We start from the raw sequence: 27579 nt of genomic DNA on the forward strand, positions 1-27579 counted from the left end.
TTTCTGGCCTTACATTTAGGTCTTTAATCCATTTTGAGCTTATTTTTGTGTATGGTGTTAGAGAGTGATCTAATCTCATACTTTTACATGTACCTGTCCAGTTTTCCCAGCACCACTTATTGAAGAGGCTGTCCTTTCTCCACTGTACATTCCTGCCTCCTTTATCAAAGATAAGGTGACCATATGTGCGTAGGTTTATCTCGGGCTTTCTACCCTGTTCCATTGATCTATCTTTCTGTTTTTGTGCCAATACCATACTGTCTTGATTACTGTAGCTTTGTAGTACAGTCTGAAGTCAGGGAGCCTGATTCCTCCAGCTCCGTTTTTTGTTCTCAAGATTGCTTTAGCTATTCGGGGTCTTTTGTGTTTCCATATAAATTGTGAAGTTTTTTGTTCTACTTCTATGAAAAATGCCAGTGGTAGTTTGATAGGGATTGCATTGAATCTGTAGATTGCTTTGGGTAGTAGAGTCATTTTCACAATGTTGATTCTTCCAATCCAAGAACATGGTATATCTCTCCATCTATTTGTATCATCTTTAATTTCTTTCATCAGTGTCTTGTAATTTTTTGCATACAGGTCTTTTGTCTCCTTGGGTAGGTTTATTCCTAGATATTTTATTCTTTTTTTTGCAATGGTAAATGGGAGAATTTTCTTGATTTCAGATTTTTCATCATTAGTGTATAGGAGTGCCAGAGATTTCTGTGAATTAATTTTGTATCCTGCTGCTTTACCAGATTCATTGATTAGCTCTAGTAGTTTTCTGGTAGCATCTTTAGGATTCTCTATGTATAGTATAATGTCATCTGCAAACAGTGACAGCTTTACTACTTCTTTTCCGATTTGGATTCCTTTTATTTCCTTTTCTTCTCTGACTGCTGTGGCTAAAACTTCCAAAACTATGTTGAATAAGAGTGGTGAGAGTGGGCAACCTTGTCTTGTTCCTGATCTTAGTGGAAATGATTTCAGTTTGAGGACGATGTTGGCTGTGGGTTTGTCATATATGGCCTTTATTATGTTGAGGAAAGTTTCCTCTATGCCTACTTTCTGCAGGGTTTTTATCATAAATGGGTGTTGAATTTTGTTGAAAGCTTTCTCTGCATCTATTGAGATGATCATATGGTTTTTCTCATTCAGTTTGTTAATATGGTGTATCACGTTGATTGATTTGCGTATATTGAAGCATCCTTGCGTTCCTGGAATAAACCCCACTTGATCATGGTGTATGATCCTTTTAATGTGCTGTTGGATTCTGTTTGCTAGTATTTTGTTGAGGATTTTTGCATCTATGTTCATCAGTGATATTGGCCTGTAGTTTTCTTTCTTTGTGACATCCTTGTCTGGTTTTGGTATCAGGGTGATGGTGGCCTCATAGAATGAGTTTGGGAGTGTTCCTCCCTCTGCTATATTTTGGAAGGGTTTGAGAAGGATAGGTGTTAGCTCTTCTCTACATGTTTGATAGAATTCGCCTGTGAAGCCATCTGGTCCTGGGCTTTTGTTTGTTGGAAGATTTTTAATCACAGTTTCAGTTTCATTGCTTGTGATTGGTCTTTTCATATTTTCTATTTCTTCCTGATTCAGTCTTGACAGGTTGTGCATTTCTAAGAATTTGTCCATTTCTTCCAGGTTGTCCATTTTATTGGCATAGAGTTGCTTGTAGTAATCTCTCATGATCTTTTGTATTTCTGCAGTGTCAGTTTTTACTTCTTTTTCATTTCTAATTCTATTGATTTGAGTCTTCTCCGTTTCTTTCTTAATGTGTCTGGCTAATGGTTTATTAATTTTGTTTATCTTCTCAAAGAACCAGCTTTTAGTTTTATTGATCTTTGCTATTTTTTCCTTCATTTCTTTTTCATTTATTTCTGATCTGATATTTATGATTTCTTTCCTTCTGCTAACTTGGGGGTGTTTTTGTTCTTCTTTCTCTAATTGATTTAGGTGCAAGGTTAGGTTGTTTATTCAAGATGTTTCCTGTTTCTTAAGGTAGGATTTTATTGCTATAAACTTCCCTCTTAGAATTGCTTTTGCTGCATCCTATAGGTTTTGGGTCATCGTGTCTGCATTGTCATTTGTTTCTAGCTATTTTTTGATTTCCTCTTTGATTTCTTCAGTGATCACTTCGTTATTAAGTAGTGTATTGTTTAGCCTCCATGTGTTTGTATTTTTTACAGATGTTTTCCAGTAATTGATACCTAGTCTCATAGCATTGTGGTCAGTAACGATACTTGATACAATTTCAGTTTTCTTAAGTTTACCAAGGCTTGATTTGTGACCCAAGATATGATGTATCCTGGAGAATGTTCCATGAGCACTTGAGAAAAATGTGTATTCTGTTGTTTTTGGATGGAATGTCCTATAAATATCAGTTAAGTCCATCTTGTTTAATGTATCATTTAAAGCTTGTGTTTCCTTATTTATTTTCATTTTGGATAATGTGTCCATTGGTGAAACTGGGGTGTTAAAGTCCCCTACTATGAATGTGTTACTGTCGATTTTCCCTTTTATGGCTGTTAGAATTTGCCTTATGTATTGAGGTGCTCCTATGTTGGGTGCATAAATATTTACAATTGTTATATCTTCTTCTTGGATCGATCCCTTGATCATTATGTAGTGTCCTTCTTTGTCTCTTCCAATAGTCTTTGTTTTAAAGTCTATTTTGTCTGATATGAGAATTGCTACTCCAGCTTTCTTTTGGTTTCCATTTGCATGAAATATCTTTTTCCATCCGCTTACTTTCAGTCTGTATGTGTCTCTATGTCTGAAGCGGGTCTCTTGTAGACAGCAGATATATGAGTGTTGTTTTTGTATCTACTCAGCCAATCTGTGTCTTCTGGTGGAAGCATTTTTTCCATTTACATTTAAGGTAATTATCGATATGTATGTTCCTATTCCCATTTTCTTGATTGTTTTGGGTTCGTTATTGTAGGTCTTTTCCTTATCTTGTGTTTCTTGCCTAGAGAAGTTCCTTTAGCAGTTGTTGTAGAGCTGGTTTGGTGGTGCTGAACTCTCTCAGCTTTTGCTTCTCTGTAAAGGTTTTAATTTCTCTGTCAAATCTGAATGAGATCCTTGCTGGGTAGAGTAATCTTGGTTGCAGGTTTTTCTCCTTCATCACTTTAAATATGTCCTGCCAGTCCCTTCTGGCTTGCAGAGTTTCTGCTGAAAGATCAGCTGTTAACCTTATTGGGATTCCCTTGTGTGTATTTGTTGTTTTTCCCTTGCTGCTTTTAATATGTCTTCTTTGTATTTAATTTTTGACAGTTTGATTAATATGTGTCTTGGCGTATTTCTCCTTGGGTTTATCCTGTATGGGACCCTCTGTGCTTCCTGGACTTGATTAACTATTTCCTTTCCCATATTCGGGAAGTTTTCAACTATAATCTCTTCAAATATTTTCTCAGTCCCTTTCTTTTTCTCTTCTTCTTATGGAACCCCTATAATTCGAATGTCGGTGCGTTTAATGTTGCCCCAGAGGTCTCTGAGACTGTCCTCAGTTCTTTTCATTCTTTTTTCTTTATTCTGCTCTGCAGTAGTTATTTCCACTATTTTATCTTCCAGGTCACTTATCTGTTCTTCTGCCTCTGTTATTCTGCTATTGATCCCATCTACAGTATTTTTCATTTCATTTATTGTGTTGGTTATCATTGCTTGTTTCCTCTTTAGTTCTTTTAGGTCCTTGTTAAACGTTTCTTGCATTTTCTCTATTCTATTTCCATGATTTTGGATCATCTGTACTATCATTATTCTGAATTCTTTTTCAGGTAGACTGCCTATTTCCTCTTCACTTTTTAGGTCCGGTGGGTTTTTATCTTGCTCCTTCATCTGCTGTGTGTTTTTCTGTTTCTGTTGTCTCATTTTGCTTATCTTACTGTGTTTGGGGTCTCCTTTTTGCAGGCTGCAGGTTCGTAGTTCCCGTTGTTTTTGGTTTCTCTCCCCAGTCGCTAAGGTTGGTTGAGTGGGTTGTGTAGGCTTCCTGATGGAGGGGACTAGAATCTGTGTTCCGGTGGATGAGGCTGGATTTTGTCTTTCTGGTGGGCAGGTCCACATCTGGTGGTGTGTTTTGGGGTGTCTGTGGCCTTATTATGATTTTAGGCAGCCTCTTTGCTAATGGGTGGGATTGTGTTCCTGTCTTGCTAGTTGTTTGGCATAGGGTGTCCAGCACTGTAGCTTGCTGGTCGTTGAGTGAAGCTGGGTGCTGGTGTTGAGATGGAAATCTCTGGGAGATTTTCGCCATTTGAATATTATGTGGAGGTGGGAGGTCTCTTGTGGACCAGTGTCGTGAAGTTGGCTCTCCCACCTCAGAGGCATAGCACTGAGTCCTGGCTGCAGCACCAAGAGCCTTTCATCCACACGGCTCAGAAGAAAAGGGAGAAAAAGTAGAAAGAAAGAATTAGTAGAAGTAGAAAGAAAGCAAGCAAGAAGGAAAGAAAGAAAGAAGGAAGGGACGGAGGGAGGGAGGGACGGAGGAAGGAAGGAAGGAGGGAAGGAAGCAAAAAAAGAAAGAAAAGATAAAGTAAAATAAGATAAAATATAGTAAAGTTATTAAAATAAAAAAATAATTATGAAGAGAAAAGAAAAAACGGACGGATAGAACCCTAGGACAATGGTGGAAGCCAAGCTATACACACAAAATCTCACACAGAAGCATACACATACACATACACACTCACAAAAAGAGGAAAAGGGGAATAAATCATAAATCTTGCTCTCAAAGTTCACCTCCTCAATTTGGGATGATTCGTTGTCTAAAGGAGGGAAGGAAGGAAAGAAAGATTGAAAATTAAGATAAAGTTATTAAAATAAAAAGTAATTATTAAGAAAAAAATTAAAAAAGAAAAGAAAAAAAATCGGATGGATAGAACCCTTGGACAAATGGTGGAAGCAAAGCTATACAGACAAAATCTCACACAGAAGCATACTCATACTCACTCACAAAAAGAGGAAAAGGGGAAAAAATCATAAATCTTGCTCTCAAAGTCCACCTCCTCAATTTGGTATGATTCGTGTCTATTCAGGTATCCCACAGATGCAGATACATGAAGTTGATTGTGGAGCTTTAATCTGCTGCTTCTGAGGCTGTTGGGGGAGATTTCCCTTTCTCCTCTTTGTTCTCACAGCTCCCAGGGACTCAGCTTTGGATTTGGCTCTGCCTCTGCGTGTAGGTCGCCGGAGGGCGTCTGTTTTTCACTCAGATAGGACGGGGTTAAAGGAGCCGCTGATTCGGGGGCTCTGGCTCACTCAGGCCGGGGGGAGGGAGGAGTGCGGGGCGGGCCTGTGGCGGCAGAGGCCGGCGTGACGTTGCACCAGCCTGAGACGCGCCGTGTGTTCTCCCAGGGTAGTTGTCCCTGGATCACGGGACCCTGGGAGTGGCGGGCCGCACAGGCTCCCGGGAGGGGATGTGTGGATAGTGACCTGTGCTCGCACACAGGCTTCTTGGTGGTGGCAGCAGCAGCCTTAGCGTCTCATGCCCGTCTCTGGGATCCGCGCTGTTAGCCGCGGCTTGCGCCCGTCTCTGGAGCTCCTTTAAGCAGCGTTTTTAGTCTAACCCTCTCCTTGCGCACCAGGAAACAAAGAGGGAAGAAAAAGTGTCGTGCCTTTTCGGCAGGTTCAGACTTTTCCCCGGACTCCCTCCTGGCCAACCGTGGCACACTACCCCCTTCAGGCTGTGTTCACGCTGCCAACCCCAGTCCTCTCCTGGCGCTCCGACTGAAGCCGGAGCCTCAGTTCCCAGCCCCGCCCACCCCGGCGTGTGAGCAGAGAAGCCTCTCGGGCTGGTGAGTGCCGGTCGGCACCGATCCTCTGTGCGGGAATCTCTCCGCTTTGCCCCCCGCACCTCTGTTGCTGTGCTCTCCTCCGCGGCTCCGAAGCTTTCCCCCTCAGCCACCTGCACTCAGCCCGCGAAGGGGCTTCCTAGTGTGTGGAAACCTTTCCTCCTTCACAGCTCCCTCCCACTGGTGCAGGTCCCGTCCCTATTCTTTTGTCTCTGTTTATTCTTTTTTCTTTTACCCTACCCAGGTACGTGGGGGGGTTTCTTGCCTTTAGGGAGGTCTGACGTCTTCTGCCAGCGTTCAGTAGGTGCTCTGCAGGAGTTGCTCCACGTGTAGATGTATTTCTGGTTTATCTGTGGGTAGGAAGGCGATCTCCGCGTCCTACTCCTCTGCCATCTTCCCGGAAGCCTGTCAGTATTTTATTGTCACCTTTTGATACTCTTTCCCTTGTATACTCCTGAAATATGACCATTTTTCCACTTTAGTGGATTCTAAGGAGGAGACATGAAGAAGATGGGTTTTAAGCATATGCATTTAAAATTCAAGAAAACTTAGGTCCTACTGGTAAAAAAATTTTGTGTGACTGATATTTTCTGCATGGTATAAAGATATGGTTAATACAGTTTCATAAAATACAAATTTCCTTTTCATGCAATGAAGCACTCTAGAGCAGGACATAAGAGTATGATGAGGGAGTATAGAATAATAAAGACCTCAGCCTGTGGCATCAGGCTGAGTTTGACCCCCACTTCTTACTGACCTTAGGAAGTAATCAACATCACTGATTTTTCCATTTCTCTATCTCTGTGAGTTTAATTATTGCGATAGAGTTGGTTAAATTGTCTCCCCAGTATCCATTCTCCTCTTATAGTAATAGAAATTTCTATGGTAGAAATTTTCTTGATAGAAATAGACTTCACTTCCCAAATGCAGTCATATGACTAGGTTCTGGCTACCAGATGGGAGCAATACTTCATGTGAATTTTTGCGACAGGACTTTAAAAGGAAAAGAGTGTGCCTTCCTTTTTTACTTTTCCCCTTCCTTCTTGCTGGAAAGCAATTATAATGGCAGGGCTGGACCTGCTACCTTCAACTCTGAGATGAAAACTGCATGCTGAGGATGACAGAACAATAAGATAGAGAGAGCCTAAGTCTTCAGTAGTGTGGTGGCACCATGGATCCTCTAGACTCAGATTGTTGAGTGAAAGAGAAATAAGCATTGTTTTTGTTGACACTTCTGTTATTTTCTCTTGTCACAGCAAATTTACTATTGTCCTAAATGATACACTTATAGGACCTACTTCCAAAGACTAATGCATGTAAAATCACGTAACATAGTGCTGTAAGTGCTTGATATGTTCATGCATTCATTTCTTGCACCTTGCTTGAATGCCTGCTGCATTGCCAGATACTCTGATAAGTGCTAGGATAGTATGTACAGAATGGCTAGAACAGAAAACTGTGACAGCACCAAATGTTGGGGAGGACGTGAAGAAACTGGATCACTGATTCATTGCTGGTGGGAATATAAAATGTTACAGCCACTCCTAAAAACGTTTTGGCAGTTTTTTATAAAACTTAACATGCAGCTGCCATATAGCCCAGCAACTGCGTTCCTGGGCATTTATCCCAGAGAAATGAGAACTAATGTTCATACAAAAAAGAGTATATAATTAATTTTTCTCATGTTAAAACCCAAGCTAGTAGGTACTCCAGGGGACTAGGGTGACTCTCTTTCATGATGTGATCTTAGACCCAGAATTCCTTTTATCTTGTTTTTTCACCATCCTCTGAGGTATACTTTATCTACATGGTCAATGTTGGCTCACCATTACAGTGTCTAATTTTAATCAACAGGAAGGGGGAACAAGAGAAAACAGTAGACATGTAGTTTCACTTAATGACATGGCTCTGTCATCTTATTGACCCAAACTTAGTAACATGTCCCTGCACCCAGCAGCCAGGGAGGCTGGAAAATGTATTCTCTAGACGGAGTCCATATACCTCACTTAAAATTCAGAGAGTTTTATTGCTAAAAGGAAGAAGAAAAGATTGCAATTAGCAATCTCTTCCACAGTGGAATTACGCCACACACACACACACACACACACACACACACACACACACACACACACACACACACACACACACACACAGACGTTTGTATTAAATGAATTTTTACCTGAAGCAGTTTATCATTTCAGAAATATTTATGATCTCCATAAAGCAACTGCTGCTAACTGACTTTGTACAGGCAGTTCTCTGAGTAGTTAGCAGTTCCCCCCCTCCCTTTTTTTTTTTACTTCGTTATTGAAGTATAAGATACATACTGGAAAGCACACAAAACTAAGGGTATGGTTTTGTGAATTTTTAAACTTAACCACATCTATGTTGCTAACTGTTCAGGAAATGGAACCTTACCAGAACTCCAGTATTCTCCTTCTTGCCCTCTTTTGGTTATTACTCTGAACCCCGAGGGTAACCACCCTCCTTATTTCTAACATCCTAGATTTAGTTTGGCATATTTTAGAATTCATGTAAATGTAATCACACAGTATATACTCTTTTGCTGTGGCTTTAGCTTACATTATGTTTGTGGGATTCATTCTCATTTCTTTTTAGTATCCCATTTTGTGAATATACCATAACTTATTTATCCATTTTACTGTTGATGAGTATTTGGTTAGTTTCTAGTGTTTGGTTATTATGGTAGTGATGCTACCAACATTCTAGTACATACCTTTTAATTAACCTATATACTAATTTCTGTTGGGAATTTAAGGGTGGAATCACTTAGGTAAAATGATCATATATGTTCACCTTTAGTAAATATCTCCAAACTGTTTTCAATTTGGTTGAATCACTTTACACGCCTACCAGCAGTGTAGGAGAGTTTTAGTTGCCCTTGATCAGGGGGTTAGCAAATTATGACTTATTGTCTCTTTTTGTACAGCTTAACAGTTGATAATGGGTTTTGCATTTTAAATAGTTGGAAAAAATACAAAAAAGATTGATATTTTGTGACACATGAAAACTATATGAAAATTAATTTTCAGTTTTCATAGGTAAAGTTTTATTGGAACATAGTCTTGCTCATTTAGTTATGTGTTGTCTGTGACTGCTTTTGTACTACAGTTGCAGAATTGAGTAATTGGGGCAAGCTGTATGACCCACAAAGCCTAAAGTATTTTTTTTTTTAATTAATTAATTTTTGGCTGTATTGGGTGTATTGGGTCTTCGTTGCTGTGCGTGGGCTTTCTCTAGTTTTGGCGAGCGGGGGCTACTCTTCATTGTGGTGCACGGGCTTCTCATTGCACTGGATTTTCTTGCGGAGCATAGGCTCTAGGCGCGCGGGCTTCAGTAGTTGTGGCTCGCGGGCTCTAGAGTGCAGGTTCAGTAGTTGTGGCCCATGGGCTTAGTTGCTCCACGGCATGTGGGATCTTCCTGGATCAGGGCTTGAACTCGTGTCCCCTGCATTGGCAGGTGGATTCTTAACCACTCTGTCAGCAGGGAAGTCCCCTAAGGTATTTTCTTTTTTTAAAAATTTTATTTATTTACTTATTTTTGGCTGTGTTGGGTCTTCGTTGCTGTACGTGAGCTTTCTCTAGTTGCAGAGAGCAGGAGGTGCTCTTTGTTGCGGTGTGTGGGCTTCTCATTGCAGTGGCTTCTCTTGTTGTGGAGCACCGGCTTCAGTAGTTGTGGCTCGTGGGCTCTAGAGCGTAGGCTCAGTTGTGGCGCACAGGCTTAGTTGCTCCTTGGCATGTGGGATCTTCCCGGACCAGGGCTCGAACCTGTGTCCCCTGCATTTGCAGGTGGATTCTTAACTGCTGCACCACCAGGGAAGTCCCTCCTAAAGTATTTTCTATATGGCTCTTTATAGAAAAAGTTTGCTGATATGTATTTGCCAACTTTTAGTATTCTTAGTCTTTTTCATTTTAGCTTTTCCAGTGGATGTGTAGTGCTACCACATCGTGACATTATTTGCAGTTATCTGATACCTAACAATGTTAACTTACTTTTGAAATAACTTTTGACCATTTGGATATATTATCTTTTGCTTGTTCAAGGCTTTTTTGCCCATTTTTCCATTGAATTATTGGTTTATTTTTGATTTTTAGGTAGTTTTAAATTTTTAATATGCTGTGCGTACAAGTCCTTTATGCATATACCTATGTCTATGTATGTGTCTGTCTATGGCAAATATTTTCTCCTAGTCTGTGGCTTGAATTTGCATTATCTCAGTGGTGTTTTTATGAAAGGAAGCTGTTATTCTTTTGATGACAGAGATTAAAAATTTCTTTTAAGTATTTAAGAAATATTTTAAAATATAAAACAAATTTTTACATAGCAAAGGCATACATTTCTAGAGTAATTTATTCTTCTTTAAGGCAACATTTTTACAACTGCTTCATTGTTGAAAAAAAGAATTTGACCTTAAAATTTGGAGAACTAATTAATTTTTTCATTAATTAAGAAAATTATTTAAAAATAAATTTTCATTGCATTTTTATTATTTCATTTTAGATATTAAGGGTGAAAGTGAAACAATGCTGAATCCTGAAGAAGTGGCATCTTTGGAGGAATATATTCCTACTCGACATACAAGTATTACTCTCCTCAAATGTACTTTCACAATTTTCATGGCTGAATTCAACTTGCTGGATCATTTGCTACCTGTCATTATGGGAGAAAAGGTATATTTTGTCATTCACTACTTGTTTTCTCATACATGTATATTTATTGGTCCTGTGATATTGTAAGAGGAAGTTGATTAAGTAATAGAATATCAGAATATCTGGCTATATATAATAGTTATCCATGATGAAGTTAAAGCAATGTAACTACGATTATTAATTCTTAGAAAATAATTTATATATATTATATAAATAAATAAATAGATTAAAAAAATAACCTCAAGCTAAGGCTCTATAAATAAATGTTGAAGAGCATTTGCCTTGATGTCAGACCATGTACAAGCTATGACACCTTAGGACACTGCTTTATATCTCTAAGCCTTGTTTTCCTTTTCTGAAAAACAAAAGAAAATTATATTTTTCATGTAGGCTGACAGAGTCAGCCAGTAAAGAAGCAACAAGCCCTGATAGATTCAGATAGTTTATTACTTACATAGACAGCAAAAGCAAATCAGTAATGGTGTTGGCTTGCCTTGTCCCTTTCAGGACAACCCTGAATCTAGAGCGCCAAATGACCTGCAGGACACATGGTAGGGTACCTTGTTGACAAGGATTCAGTTCCACACTGCACCTAAGCAGTTATATAGCCTACAGCTGTACTCTGAGAGAGTGGATGGAAAGCCCCGTGAATGAGGGATGCTGATGAGAAAATTTCCCCATAGCAGTGTTTCTCAAGATGAGAAGTCGACTGAGAAATGGTCTTTTAGCAGTTCTGCACAAGACCGCCTATTTTCCCCTGTTCTGATAATATCATAGGGTGCTCCACCAAGGCTTAGGTCTTGTGTGGTTTAGCCTTGCCTTGTGGGCTCCATGGATTTTAAGATTGTCTGGGTGCTGGCATAGAGCAGTTCCCCCAAAGTACCTAGCTCCTAGAATGATTTTGAATATTCAGTGAGATAATGCATGTAAACCATTTTGCACATGTTAGGAACCCAGTGATTATTACTGTGTTTCTTAATGAGGACTTATTAGTTGCTTAATATTTTAGGTCTGTATACAATGTATTGCTTTCTGAGTCTGCCATATACATATAAGGTATTATCTGTTATCTTTAATTTATTATTTTGGGGGTTATATGTCTTTTAATGGTGACATGATGATGATTATGGAAGTAAAAATTGTCCTAACTTTAAATCGAACTTATGGAAGTATGGCAGAGAATTAAGATATATCAGTTTCATTTTGTGTATTTGCTCTCTATCAGCCACTCATAATTGTTCATTGTATTGCTGGGTAAAGAGATCATCTGGGGAAAATTTCAGTGGAGAAGAATTGAAATATGACAGTATATGCATGAACTTTAACTATGGTTAATAAGTTCAAGAAAGAGACAAAAAAGTGGAAGATTTCAAAAGACCTCAATCCATTAAAAAAAGAACGAAATGAAATTCTGGAGCTGAAAACTGTAACACAAACTAGAAATAAAAGGATGGAAAAAGATACACCATTTAAGTGCTAATCAAAGGAAAGATAGAGTGGCTATTTTAATATCAGAAAATGTAGAGCTTAAGACAAGAGGTATTGATAGAAATAAAGAGTCATTCCATAATGATAAGTGTTAACTCAAAGAGTGAACAGTAGATAATTCTCAGATATGTTGAATGAAAGAAGGCAGACATGAGTATGTACTGTGTGATTCTGTTTAAATGAAGTCGAAGAACAGACAAAAGAATATTGGCCACCCCTGGTGGGGATTTGATATTACCTGAGAAGGGATATAGGAGACCCTTTTAGGGTGCTTGAAATGTGTGGTGGTTACATACATAACAATTTGTTGAACTCTATGTTTAAGATTTTGTGCTTTACTGTATATTATATCTCAATAATCCAAAATAAAGTCCCTTACTAAAGTAATTGCTCAATATGTGATGGTTTAAAAATTATTAATGAGTCAAAAAGGAAGAACTGTATCTTCAACTTATTTTTAGGCACAGTGTTTCTCAATAATGGTACTATTGGCTTTTTGGACTAGGGAAGTATTATGTAGTTTTACCATCTTTAGCCAATGCCTGCTAAATGCCAGTACTGTTCCCTTATTATTATGATAATGAAAGACAGATAAAACAATTAAACTGTTCTTTCCACACCTCTGGATGGAGGGTCATACTGTTCCTCATTGAGAGCTACAGGTATGGGAATAAGTTCAAGGGCTGGAAGGGGTGGCTTGCTAATTGGGTTCATACCCTGGACATGTTGAAATTTATCTCCATTTACTTGGAAGCTTAGAAAGATTCTGTAACGCTGAAAATATGAAGCCTACCTCGAGATTCTTAGGACTTTATGAGCCTTTAGCATGTTTAATATTAGTAGATATGATGTGGATTGGAAATTTTTCTGTCCTGCAAACTTTGCTTATTGTATCTTTCAGATTGTCTTGAGTAGTGCACTTAATCGTTTAGTCATCTAAATGTGTATAAAGGGAAAGAAGATAAAGGCTCTGAAATATCTAGGATTTTTTTGTGTGTGTGAATTATTGAGCTTAAGAAAATACCTTCAATGTACTGAGGCACGTTGTGACAATATTCTAGTTGACTGAAAAAATAAAAAGCTTTAGCTAAAAGGGCATTGATAATTTCACAGTAAATAGGCATTCTTTGAAATCTGGGATATACCTAAAAATAGGTAGAAGGTGTTTCTATTTGGTTACAGTAAGAGAGTCCCATAGAAAGGCATCATTTCTAGGATGATTTGATATCACTGCATAATGTGTCACTCTGAAGCTTGTATAGAGGGCATTGCACATCAGTCACTTTCTCCTGAAATATAAAGTGAACACTGTTATTTTCTAGAACTCAAGTAATTTCATGAATACTACAAACTTCCAGTCTCTTCGGCCTTTGCCATCCATTCAGATACTGGTGGATAAAATTAATCTGGAACATTCTGTGCCGATGTATGCTGAACATTTGGTGCATGTGGTCAGCAGCCTTACTCAGCCTTCTGATAATCTGCTTCATTATTGCTACGCACATTGCTACCTTAAGGTATGAAAAGTGAATTTTCTTGTGTATTAGTATTTGGTTGGCTTCGGGAGAATTAAATAAATCTTTTTTGTCTTAGAGTTGTAATTTTACAGAATTAGTACCCTGTAAGATGAGATTTAAATAAGATATGATAGGTATATTCATTATTCAGCATAATTAATATAAAAATAAAAGTGTACCTATTTTAAAGATTTCTTCAATTATTTGGTGTTAATAGCTTGATATCTGTAAGATAATAGTAATTATAATTTTTGAAGATTGCATATATCATTGATTATAAGCAATGTAAAAGAGCACTAAGGATGTTTTAAAAGATTCATGATTTCTTTGAGGTGAATATTTGTGAGAGACAATGTTTTATAAAGCAAGTTTAATACATTTTTTTTTAGTTATTTTCCTCTTATTGAATTCATGTTAATTTCTTAATGCCAAGGAAAACTTTATTACTTTAAATCAAGTTATGTAAAGTTAATTATTGGAGACTTTGCTCAGCTCTTCCATCTCTTTTTTTTTTTTAATAAATATGTGATACATCCCACCGTAGGTACTTACAAATAGATAAGCTCAGATGTTGAGTAATAAGTGTTTTTGCTAAGCAAATACACATGTATAATCTAAGTAGAGATAGCATGTACCTAATTAAATTCTGTTTTATGGACTAAAGGAAGCTATGTCAAGTTGAAATCAAGAATAAGTACTAAAGTGAGAGAGTGGCATGGACATATATACACTACCAAACGTAAAATAGATAGCTAGTGGGAAGCAGCCGCATAGCACAGGGAGATCAGCTCCGTGCTTTGTGACCACCTAGAGGGGTGGGATAGGGAGGGTGGGAGGGAGGGAGATGCAAGAGGGAAGAGATATGGGGACATATGTGTATGTATAACTGATTCACTTTGTTATAAAGCAGAAAGTGGCACACCATTGTAAAGCAATTATACTCTAATAAAGATGTTAAAAAAAAAAAGTACTAAAAATGCACTAAATTTTATGTAAAGTACTGAAAATTAGAGAACTCCAAAAATAAACTCCTGGCTTTATTGTTTCATGCTTTATAGTTTGATGTTTTGAAGTTCTTAAATATTTGTGTCTTTTTTTTTTTTTTTTTTTTTTTTTTTCGGTACGCGGGCCTCTCACTGTCGCGGCCTCTCCTGCTGCAGAGCACAGGTTCCGGACATGCAGGCTCAGCGGCCATGGCCCACAGGCCCAGTCGCTCCTCGGCATGCGGGATCTTCCCGGACTGGGACACGAACCCGTGTCCCCAGCATAGGCAGGAGGACTCCCAACCACTGAGCCACCAGGGAAGCCCAATATTTGTGTCTTTGTAGAGTAAAAAGAAAGCAATTTAAAGATACTAGTTTTAGATCACCTCCAGGCATATTTAAATTTAAGGTGTTAAAATTTGATTGTTTTCAAACCATGTAGAGTGGAAAAACTCATCTTTTTCTAGATGTCCATGCAAAGCCCATTTTTAAGATGATGGAGAAGGAAATTCTACTTCCTTGATGGAGGAGTTGACAGTATTATGTTACAAAGGGGTGTGGACATAGGAAAGTATGATTCTTTGGACATAATTATTATAATGATCTGTAACAAGTGTTTTATGTCATGCGGAGAGTAGCAGAAGGTATTTTTGAAAGTTAGATACATACTTGTGCTTTTTTATTCACTCCCACGATTAATACACCAAGGTGTATGATTTTTTTTTAATATTGGCACAACTTGAATATCAGGTTATATTGTTAAGAATATTTGCCTTGTTTTATCAAAGCAAGTATAATTTTAGGCAGTTCTTTCCAAGGTATTCTACTTTTGTGGGATTCATTCATTTGGTAAATACTGAGTTCTTTCCATACTGCAGACACTCAGCGTTAAAGATGAAACAGGGATGCCCTATCCTCAAGGAAAATGGTCACCTAAGCTATTGGTCACCAATATGGTTGTCATTCATACTGACATAAAAGTTATTGGAATAGTTGTTTACCACTACTATTTGTTAATATGTTAAATGCTCACTTGAATTTCCAGGGAAATGTAAGAGTTACAGTGTAGTCTAGATAAAGTTTTGGTAAGTTTGATTACAGCTGTAATGGATAAGTTAAATGTCCCAGGAAGTCAGGTGTTGGGCATAGTATAATATATGTAGAAAAACTTTTCATTGGTATTAAGAATATTGAATACTCTCGGGGCTTCCCTGGTGGCGCAGTGGTTGAGAGTCCGCCTGCCGATGCAGGGGACACGGGTTCGTGCCCGGGTCCGGGAAGATCCCACCTGCTGCAGAGTGGCTGGGCCTATGAGTCATGGCCGCTGAGCCTGTGCGTCCGGAGCCTGTGCTCTGCAACGGGAGAGGCCACAACAGTGAGAGGCCCGCGTAGAGCAAAAAAAAGAAAAAAAAAGAATATTGAATACTCTAAAAAATAAAGTCTTTAGTCTTGACCACTTGATTACATTAAAAAAAATTTCATTGCATTTCTGGTGCTTCTTCAGTGGCCTAGTACATTTTAAAAAAACTTTCAGAACTTGGTAGAGCGTTTTAGTTTTGTGACTGTTTGGAACTGACGAAAAATACCGATTTGTTTTAAGGTTTATAGCAGTTCATGTTACTTGGCATGATTACTGTAACCTTTGAGGAAGTTTTCAAAGTTTAATTTTCATTATTACAGTGTTGAAATATTACAGTGGAGGATTTAGATGTCTATTTCATGTGTCTTTGGCATTTTAGACTCAAGTAATTTTCAATTAAATACTCAAATAAATGCTTAAGTTTTAATTTTGTGTATGTAAATGTGACTGTATTGACTATTTGACAAAATAGTATATAGTTCCCACTTCATGTAATGAAGTTTATTAATTGAGAGTTGGCATGGAAGAAAATATGCAGGTGAAACTTTCATATGTCTTACCAAGTCCTCTGTATTTAAATGCTAAACCCATTTTTGAATAAGTGTGGCATCAAGTAGCTAAGACATTGAAAGGCACCTAAAGTTTGAAACATATATAAAAAATAAGTTAGTGAAAGCATTATGTAAACTATAGAAAAATATATAAATTTAAGGCCTTTTACTCATAAGGATCAGCTATGGCGGATGCTTCAGAGAGATCAGGAAGGTTATAGTAGAATCAAAACCCTTTGAATTTTTTGGATTTGGGAGTTTTTGACCTCCAGTAAATAGTTTTCCCTGGGGGTTTCAAGGAATTGTGCTTTCACACATGGCTGGTGGATATATAATTGGTATCATTTTGGAGAGTGCTTTTGCAGAATCTAATAAATTTGAAAACACATCTACCTTACACCCATCCATTCCAATTTTCAATATATATACTATAGCAGGGGCCAGCAGACTTTTCTCTGACGGTTCAGATAGTAAGTGTTTTAGGCTTTGTGGGCCAAGAGGGAAAATTTAGGATATTGTGTAGGTACTTAAATAATAGAACAAATTTCCATGAATCTTGAGTTGACAGAATTCAAAATGTAAGATAGGACTCTTTTTTTGTAATACAGTTTTACTAATGAGAAGAAGGAATTCTTTTTCTTGGGATAACATTTCACCTAATTGGGGTTTCAACTTAGTATTCCCTGTCATCAGTTCAGTTATAAATGTACATGTGTAAAAATTATTCTTAGGTTGTAGGTAGTACAAAAACAGACAGTGGTTAGAATTTGACCTGTATACTGTAGTTTGTTGACCCTTGTCCCAGAGAAATTTTTGCATATGCAGATATGTACAGCTAGAGGTCTATAAATACCCACATGGATAGCTCTCTGAGGCATAATTTTTGGTGGGAATGTCAGGAAGCATAATGGTATATATAGTATGATGCCATTTATGTAAATTAAGAAAACAAAATAGTGCTAAAGATTGTTCACAGATATAAAAGGGTTTATAAAAGTATAACAAAAGGGTGGGATACGTTCTGAACTCCTGAAAGTAGATTTGGGCGATCTGGGCATCTAGGCTTGGTGGGGGTGCCAATGAGACTAGCGTGAGGGTCATGGATCAGGTAAACTTTAGTTATGTTGTAAGGTTTTAAATTTTTAAATAATTTTATTGAAATAATTTACATACCATAAATTCACCTTTTTTAAATAATAGAAATTAGTGATTTTTAATATTTTCACAGAGTTAAAGCAACCATCACCACTATCTAATTCCAGAACATTTTCATCACCCCAAAAAGAAACCATTAGTATTTACTCTCCATTGACTCCTCCTACCCCCTGTAAACACTAATCTCTTTCTGTCTCTATGTATTTGCCTATTCTGGATATTTCATATAAATGGAATCATACAGCATATGGTTTTTTGTGGCTGGCTCCTTTTGCTTAGCATAATGTTTTTCAAGGTTCATCTATTCTGTAACATGTATCAGTACTTTATTACCTTTTTATGACTGAATAATGCATTGTTTAGATATATACTATATTTTGTTTATCCATTTATCTGGTTGGTGGACATTTGTGTTGATTCCAGTTCTTGGTTATTAAGAATAATATAGCTATGAACATTTCTGTATAGGTTTTTGTATAAACACAGGTTTCATTTCCCTTGGGTATATACCTAGGTGTGGAGCTGCCTGTTCTATGGTAACTGTATCTTTAACATTTTTAGGAACTGCCAAACTTTTTTTTCCAAAGGGATTCTTGCATCGTTTTACTGTCCCACTAGTAGTGAATTAGGGTTCTTATTTCTCCACATCCTCACTGACACTTGTTACTACTGTCTTTTTGATTTTAATCATCTTGGTGGTTGTGAAGAGGTATCTCCTTATGGTTTTGATATATGTTTCCCTAGTGACTAATGATGTTGAGCATTTTTTTTTCATCTGCTTCTTGGCCATTTGTATATCTTCTTTGGAGAATATCTATTCAAATCTTTTGCCCATTTTAAAATGAAGTTATTTTGTCTTTTTATTGTTGAGTTGTAAGCGTTCCTTGTGGATTCTGAAGGATTTTATTTCATTAAAAGTATAGGTGACAACATGACATTCATTTAAAAAATTCTGAGTGATGAAAAAATTACTTATTTATTGTTTCCTCACTTAAATTGTTGGTGGAAAAAAATTAGGAGAAAATACTTAATTTCTCTCCATAAGAAAAGAATATAAGTATCAGTTTCAGTCCAGTGTTTCTTTTTGTTTCAATGGATACATGAATAGAAACTAGATTTAGAGGGTTTAAGGAATGAGTAGGCAATGAAAAAAAAGGTGGCATTTTCCAGCCTACTTTTTCAAGATTTTTGCTGATGACAGATGAGAAATGGAATTTTACTGATGGTTGGAGGGGAGAGGTAGTGATGAGAAAGATTGTTTTTTCTTTAAGAGTAAGTGGTGAATCAGCCATATTTTTTTGGAGAGGGGAAGCAGGGAATAGAGAGAGGAAGCAAGGCAGAGTGAAATTGTGAGCTAATAGATGAGCTAAATCAGATGAAACATCATATTGCTGTTCCAGCAATAGGTAATTATGAAGAAGTCCTTTATCCTTTTTAGACTTTATTTTTCCCATATGTAAAATGAGGTGATTTAGTTAAATTGTTTTCTTATTGGATTCTTTAAAAGGTGGCACTGCATATTTAACTTTCCATTTAATGTCATGTGTAAGTCATCTTAGTCAAGTTGGCATTTCCTTCAGCTAAAACTTATATTAGTAGTTGCGCTTACTGCTTCATACATTCTTGATGCCTCAAACTGTTGGTTTGCAGTGTTGTTAATAAGTATTTTTATTCTATTTCTGAATATATGAACAATCCTGGTGAAAACAACCTCAATTCATACTGTGCTGGTTTTCCTTTTTCTAGATAAAGTATTTGTAATCTTGGTCAAGGGTTGTTGACAAGTTATTCGGTTATATAGGTATTGTAAATCTGTGTGTCTTACTGCTGTGATTTAAAAGAGAGAGTTGAAATTGGTTATTTTGAAATAATTATTTTTGATGGTTATTTTGAAATAATTATTTTTGATTTCACTGTAATTTATACTTGCTTGAATGTTCTCTGGAGTCATCTCTGGACAACATGTACATTTAGTAAAAACTTAAAAAAATTACAGAATAATATGCAGGACCTTCCCCAAAGTCCCTTGCAGTTCTGCAGACAACCAGCAGGGGATCTCCTCAACACCCAGTTTCCATCTGAGTACATTAATGATAGTGTCTGTGATTATACTGTTGGGACATTTATAGAGTATTAGAAGGTGACTCGAGAGAGTTCTTAGTTGAACACAGATAATCTAGTTTGATAAAGTATTACCCTGATTCATATTCTAGAAATATTTGGAGGTTGGGCATCATTTGAATAATCATGCTTTGTATTAAGTGGTATTAATAATTGCAAATTTCAGAAACTTTTAAATATTGGCCCTTTCAGAGGAAATATGAAATGCTGAAATTGTACAGTGCCCAGAAGTTCTTTGCATATAGTGTTGCTTAGAGCAAGTCTTCAAAGAATATAAATGTGGCATAACTTAATTTTTAAGGCTGATCAATTAAGTATCAGAAACATGCTTTTTTCTTTTTCTTCTCAGTTCTTTATTTCTTGCATCTTGGTTAATAGTGGGATTTATAGTAATCAATAGGTATATCACTTTCATTTTTCTTGATAGTAATTAAGTAGGTAGGCCCTTTGAAATGCAGTTTTTCTTTGAAAGTACAAAATTCTAACTAATGTTCATTTTCCAAAATGTTACTTCGTTCACTGAAAACCGACTTTACAGGAAAAGATTTGACATTGTCAGTTTGATGAATGGTAGGAGCAGAATAGCTTTTTGAAACTGGAAGCAGTTTAATATTACTTTCTAAGAAATTGATCGTTAGTTTATGTTCATTAAATGAAAGTATTTTGTATTGGAAATTAGTTACTGAGGTATATTTTAAACATGTTTCACTGTAGAATTTAGCAGCTAATATTAATCCTAGAGATAAGGAAGTTAGTGCTTTATAAACCCAAGGAATAAAAAATAATAATGAAACAAATGTTGGGGTTAAACGGCTTTTGCATGTTGTTGGAAAACAGTAACTCTTTGTTTTGTATCTCTGTGTGTCAGTGTTTCCTGTTTGAGACATTTACTTTATTGAAAATAATGGAAGAAGAAATATATTCTGTTCTCTGTAACGTTTCGTGTAAAATGTGATGTTACATTGATTCTTCCTATTAAGGCAAATGTAGTTTTCAGGAATTTCAGGGAATGCTTATAAAATTTTTGAGTGTGACATGCTAGTTTTAAGAATAAACTTATAAAGAGTAATTTATGCCATGTACCAAATTACCTGAGGTGAAAAACCTCAGCCCTACCATTATTTTCACAAAAGAAAGGGAAAAGATGTAACATTATTTAGGATATGTTGGGATATCCTTTTTGTGTGTGCATACTGTAAGTTGAAGGCAAAATACTTTCTAAGATTGTTTTTGTTGTAGTTAATATTCTTTTAGGAATAAAATGATATAACAGTGATTTATTAACAATATCTGTGATGTGCACAATGTAGTCAGTTTAACAGAGAATATGTGCATTGTAGCAGACAATAAAATGCTAAATGAGAGTTATGTATAGAAATAAAATGTGAAACCTAAAATTGGTCAAAAGAAGAGTAATCTTGCAGGGATATGAAAGAAATATTGTGTATTTAAATTTCTTAATTCTGACTTAGTTAATGTCAGATTTAATAGAAGAAAATGTTGATGTTTGGGAAGTGGAAAAAGACATCAGAACATATTTAGTGTGCAGCTGTTGTAGAGCAAATTGAAACTGACGTATTTCATCCTGTGCTTACTAAAACTTTGTCTCTGTGAACATTTGGATCTTTTCTTTTTGTTGCAGATATTTGGTTTCCAGGCAGGACTGACCTCTTTGGATTGTAGGGGATCTTACTGCATACCTGTACCGATTATTCCCTCTTTCAGCACTGCTCTTTATGGTAAACTTCTGAAACTGTCCACATGCTGGTAAGTATTGTGTTAAAGTATGGTTTATGGTAATTTTCACTTATTATCTTAGGAGGGGAAAAAACCCAATCGTATCTGTCTTATGCCAGTGTGTTAGTTTTATATAAACCCTTAGAAAAATATGTGAAGTTAATACTTCATGTATCTTTTTTTTACTGAGATGTTAAAAATCTCTTTTAAATATCTGAAATCTATTAGGTTATAGTATTTGTGGTGGTGATAACTGTTGTTGGGGTAATAACTATCAATCCATATCGCAGCTATAGTAAAATGTTGCTTTTTCACATTGTATAGGAACTCCAGGGCAAGTACTTTATTTTTTTTTTTTCTTTTTCTTTTTTGAGAGGTTACAAAGATTTTTTAATAAGTTGCAAATAATATCAAGGCCAAAGTATTTTTCAACTAAGTAACAATTTCATGTGTATTCCTAACCACTGAGTAAAGTATATCCATGACATAGATTTAGTATATTTGACATGTCTGTTTACAGTCACTCTGCATTTGGGCAGAAACTGATTTTAGCCCTTACTTTCATTTAGTATTGGATTCCTTTATTTGGAGGTCATTCTTCCTGAATTAAAAGAGATTTATAAAAAGAGAGTCAATAGTTACTAATCATACCTTTTTCTTTTAGTTGAAAGCAGTGTTTTTAATATTAAAGAAATAATTGTTTAAGTGTATGAAATAAGATTTAAATAAATGAAATTATATTCTAGTGAAATATTTCTGTATTTTAAAATTTGGATCATTTCAATTATTGGGAATACATCTTTGCTTTTTCCTCCTAATTAGTATTAAGCTTATTTTTGTAGGATGTATTTTCATTAGTTATTTATGAAAAGCAACATAACTTTCAGAAAATAGATTTGACTTATCTAAAGTACTTCATTTGTTAAAAATATAGTTCCTTTAATAATATATAACTTTTAAAATGAAATTTGTGAAGTAAATGCTAACATTTTCAAAGAAATTTGCCTGTTGATTCAGAAAATTAAAAAAATATAGAACTTGAAGTTAATTCAGTCTTGGAACCAATTCTTCTATAAAGTGAAATCACTGTTAAATTACTTTATTCTTAATTTCTCTTGATAAGTTTAATTTTGTCCTTAGTCATCCATAGTCCTCATATGGCACTTATGCTGTGTAGAGATTCACTTTTCAACTTTTTATTATTGTTTACATGTTGCATTTGAGCCAAGTATTATATTCTGATCTATTACAAAATACCATGACTTACCAGTTGATAAGTCAATATCAACTTTAATAGATATTTGTATCTGTTGATTTATTTATCACTCATGACCCTAAAAGTTTATTAGATACAATGCAGTTCACCGTGGGAAACAGTTAAGTTCTTTTTAAAAATAAAACAGCCAAAATTTCCAAAGTGAATTATAGCCTTTTTATGAAAAAAGTTGAATATTTAAATAGGTAAGACATGTCAAGGATGTGTAAGGCTTACTCTAAATATTGCCAAATTTGGTTTAAAATATATCTGCTGACATCTAAATGAAAATATTCCAATTAAATACTAAAAGCATGAGATCACAGAATGCTAATATTTATTTGGATGTGATTTTCTTTTTTTGTAGTTAAGACCACTTCTACATTATTTCAGTGGTATTTTTGCTATGCTTTACAGAAGTATGTTGTTTTGAAATAGTTTCTTTAAATTGTTTTCCTTAGCAAATACAAAGTAAACTATAATTATTCTTAGCAGCTCTAAATTGAAAGTAATCAGTACAAAACTCAATAAATTGAGATGTATCTTAGTTAAATGAAATGAATAAAATACCAGATAAAATACATCATATAATACTTGAATTAAATAGAAATCATATGAGAACTGAGAATTCTATTTAACTGTTGCAGTGAGTGAGGATTATGTCAGCTCTGTCCCCATTCATGGTCTCTCCCTTCCTCAAATTATACAAGCTGTTTCATTTGGACTTTTAAAATTCACATTTCAGAGTTTCTTAAAGCACATTTATGAAGCTGTGTTTATATTTCATGCTGTAATGAGAAGAGCATATTTACTACAGGCCACAGCATTTGAAACAAAGGCATTTTATAGCACATTGAAAATTTTTTAGTTGGTACGTTTGAGTTAGTAATGAAAATCTAGATTTTACTTAAATCAGCAAAATAGTGTATAATTTTTGTTTTAAAATATTTCTAAATTGAGATATTAATTATATGTGAAGCTGCAAACAAATAATATTTAATTTAATCAGGTTTGGTAATTTTTAAAATGTGTGGCTTAAGTAACATTTAAAAAAAGTTATTTCTCTCCCATTTAAATGTTCATGTTAATATATTTTAACCTGAATGAGCAAGCTATTACAAAACTCCAGTTTCTTAGATTTTATTTTTTTCAAAATATTTTGGTTACATTGTATCTTTCATTCTATATTACATAGTTTTCAAACATAAAAAAATAAACTTTTCAAAAAATTTTTTTTCATTTTTTTATATCAGGTTAACTTTAGCTGTTTTAGTTCTTTCGAACAGGACTGAAATGTGTAGAGTGTGGTGAGAAAAGCAGTGACAAATAATAATTAATGACATAAATCTTGAGCAATTAATTTAAATTTTAACTTGACTCTTTTTTTGGTATGAGATGTTTAAAAAAGGGCAGTAAATGGTTGGTTAAAGGACAATAAAGTATGATAGCATTGTTTTTGCTAGCAGAATTAAGCATTGGTCTACTGTCCATAGTTATATTATAAATTTCTACAGTGATAATGCTTTTAGGCTTTTAGATATATTCTTGGCCTTAACATTTTTTTCAAAACAGAGAAATGATAAACATTTCAACTCTTTCAAAATTTCTGATTTAAATATTAATATCTTATAGAAAAGTATGTATATTATGATGTTTCATAACTGAACTGAATGCTTGGTAACCAGCTGCAAGATCAAGAAACAGAATATTATCAGCATCCCAAAAGCCTCTCTCTTTCATCCTCCTCTAGTGTTAATCATTATCCTGGTATCTAATAGCATATATTCTTAGATTTAATATAAATGGAATCATACAACATATATTCCTTTTTTGACTGGTTCTGTCACTTAAAATAATTTGTCAGATTCGTCTATACTGTGTAATGTAGTTTTTAGATAGTTTGCCTTTGTCACTATACAATGTTATATTGCATGAACATTGACGATTTACACATTCTTGATCTGCAGTTTTAATTTAAAAATAGGTGCCTGAAGTTTGTGTCAATTTCTTTTTTTATTCCTTTGCCATTTTTTCTTTCCCTTAAGATGCTTCAGTTGTATTAGGGGATATTAGATGTCATTAAATATTTTTCATTTTTCTGTGTCTTGATGGGCACTTTGCTAAGTGTTGGGATTGGGGAAAGAATAAAGTAGAATGCAGTGAGGGTAAAAGATATCCCCTCACCAGGAAGACTTACAGTCTAGTAGGGGAGGACACAGACACAGATGAAAACAGTTGTCATTAAATTGCAAAATTGAGGCTTAAGCAGAATGTCTTTCTTGTTAGTTTAAAAAAATTAGAGAATTTCTCTAGGACCTCAGGAATGGCTTCAGAGAAGTGGCATTGGAATTGGGCTTTAATGGCTGAATCAGTTAGATACCCAGGTATTCAGAGGCTGGTTAGGGTGTAGAGGCTTCTAGGTGACAATATTGTCTGGACAAAGTCAGGGTTAGTCCATTTAGATCTGTGAAGGGATACAGTGGGGGAGGAATTTGGAAGACTACTTTGGGCCTGGACTTGTACACAAATAAGGATGTCTACACTTTTTAATATGAACACTTAAAAATAGTTAAACCAGTTAATCAGATATTCATTAGTCGCATTACTTTCTGATCAGGCTGTTAAACTACGACCATAATATAGTTTCAAGTTCACTTTCTCCTATAATTGAGGGTTCAAAAATGTGATCTTATTTATAAATAAATTTTGGAAGTTCAGAGAAAAATTACTTTGGCTTAGAAAGTCATGGAGAAAATGGAGAAGGTAACTTTCAAGCAGGTTATTAAAGAATGGGTAGGATTTGAAAGACAATACTGTACTTTTTTATACAGTGTTAGGCACTTAGTTTAACAAAATTTTCATAACAACCCTGTGAGGTTAGGTGATATTCCCTCTTATAAAACTAAAAAAACTCAGAGAGGTTACATAACTTGTCCAAAGTCACATAGTGGCTGGACAAGGATTCTCATGGAAGGTTATTTGATTCCAAAGTCCTTGATCCCTTCCTTACCCGAAAGGAGTGAAGATATAAATTATCTTTTGTTAATCATCTTTGAAAAGCTCAATATACTTTCTTGCCTTATAGTAAATATGAATTTCCATGTGTAGAGAGGCTAGTTATGATAGTACGGCTAGTAAGTCTGAATTCTCCTAGTAGCAATTAATAGTATATAGATATTACTATGCTGCTAATCTCGTAGAATTGAAGTTTATTAGAGTTAGGTGGAATCTTAGGTATTATCTCAATTTCTGAGACTTTATGACATAGCTTTGATTTATGGTCATCTATCCAAGGCTTGAACATTTTATTCAAAGGGAGTTAGCTACTTTCTGAGGCAGCCAGATTCATTGTTGGGCAGCTCTAAAGCTCTTTCTCATATTGAATGAAAATCTGTTTCATGTTTCTTCTTTTTCATAATTATTGCTTATTTATGTCATGAGCCATTTTCATACTCATAGGAATGTGGGAAAACACGTATTTCTTTACAAGATTAAGGGATCCATCTAAGTATCCATTCCTTACTTAGCACAGTGCCAGATAGCTTGGTTTTGACTAGTGAAGTTATTGAACAGTTTATTTGTGGGAGGAAGATGCTTCTGTGGAATCTGTGTTTGAGTTCAGTGTTAAATGGGAAATACAGGATTTGGTGCTAGTAGGTTCATGGTATTGATAGGGAGAGGTGATCCTTTTGCCTCCCTGAAATGGAAACTGAAGCAGCCATTTTTCTGCTGTAACACCAGAGTAAATACTTTTAGCTTTAATGGAAGCTGGGCCCTTCAAGTATAAAAAAAATGCCCATAATATTTATTAGCAAACAGAGAATAAGTAACCCACCCAACAGGACTGAAAATGGTGTTTGCTTAACTGCCCAGTTTGAGGCCTTAGGAACATAGAGTTGGGTGTTTTTAATGTTCCTGGAGATAGATCTTTTTAATTCCCTTGTTTCCAAAGCTGTGTTTATTTTCATCTGTCTGCTTTTGTGATTCAGATTCACATTCTCTGTAGCAGAATGTCTTAAAACTGGTAAAATTTAACTGAGATGTTAGTTCTCTTATCTCCACTTGAGTGGCAGCAGCCTGATTTTCAGCTTTGGTTCTTCTGGCGTCTGGAATATGATTTCATGGACTGTTTTGAACTGAAAAGAGACACCGACATCATCTATTACAATCTTCTCATTTCAAAGATGAAAAAACTGAATCCCAGAGAGGTCAAGTTACTTAGTTAAGAGCACACAGTTAATATCAGTGCCTCGATTTGATTTTCATTTTCTTGATTCAGGGCTCCTTCAGCTGTATCACACCGCTTTAAAAATTATTATTGTTTTAATTTTTATCATGGTAAAATTTACCATTTTAACCATTTTTAAGTGTAAGTTCTGTGGCATTACGTACATTCACGTTGTTGTGCTGCTGTTACCACTATTCATATTACCACTATCCAGAAATTTTATATTCTGTACCCATTAAAACAATAACTCCCATTCCTCCTTTCCTTCAGCTCCTGGTAACTACTATTTTACTTTCTGTCCCTATGAATTTGACTATTTTAGATGCCACATGTAAATGGAATCATTGAATATTTGTTCTTTTGTATTTGGCATATTTCATTTAGTGTAAAGTTTCAAGATTCATCCATGCTATAGAATATATCAAAATGTCTTCCCCTCCCCCTTCCCCCCTCCTTTCCTTCCTTTCATTCGTTTTTAAGTTTGAATATTTCATTGTATGTAAATACCACATTTTGTTTATTTATGCATCCGTGGACATTTGGGTTATTGCTACCTTTTAGCTATTGTGAATAATGCTGCTGTGAACATGCATGTAATCTGTTCGAGTCCCTTCTTTCAGTTCTTTTGGGTATATACCTAGAAGTAGAATTGCTGAATCATATGATAATTCTATGTTTAATTTTTTGAGAAATTGCTATTCTGTTTTTCACAGTGACTGTACCATCATTCCCATCAACAGTGCACA

The 27579-nt window shown here is 35.5% G+C and overlaps 1 protein-coding gene across 12 annotated transcripts in view; it reads left to right on the forward strand.

Annotated features, from left to right (window-relative positions):
* The window catches only part of VPS13B (vacuolar protein sorting 13 homolog B), a 798456-nt gene that overhangs the window by 94833 nt on the left and 676044 nt on the right, over positions 1-27579 (forward strand). For all 12 annotated transcript variants that reach the window (XM_059994971.1, XM_059994970.1, XM_059994972.1 and 9 more), the window contains 3 exons: positions 10290-10459; positions 13249-13443; positions 21256-21380. In XM_059994971.1, coding sequence (XP_059850954.1) covers positions 10290-10459; positions 13249-13443; positions 21256-21380 — 490 coding nt within the window. The remainder of the gene's footprint in view (positions 1-10289; positions 10460-13248; positions 13444-21255; positions 21381-27579) is intronic.

This window comes from Delphinus delphis, chromosome 17, assembly GCF_949987515.2.
Source record: "Delphinus delphis chromosome 17, mDelDel1.2, whole genome shotgun sequence".
Classification (NCBI taxonomy): domain Eukaryota; kingdom Metazoa; phylum Chordata; class Mammalia; order Artiodactyla; family Delphinidae; genus Delphinus; species Delphinus delphis.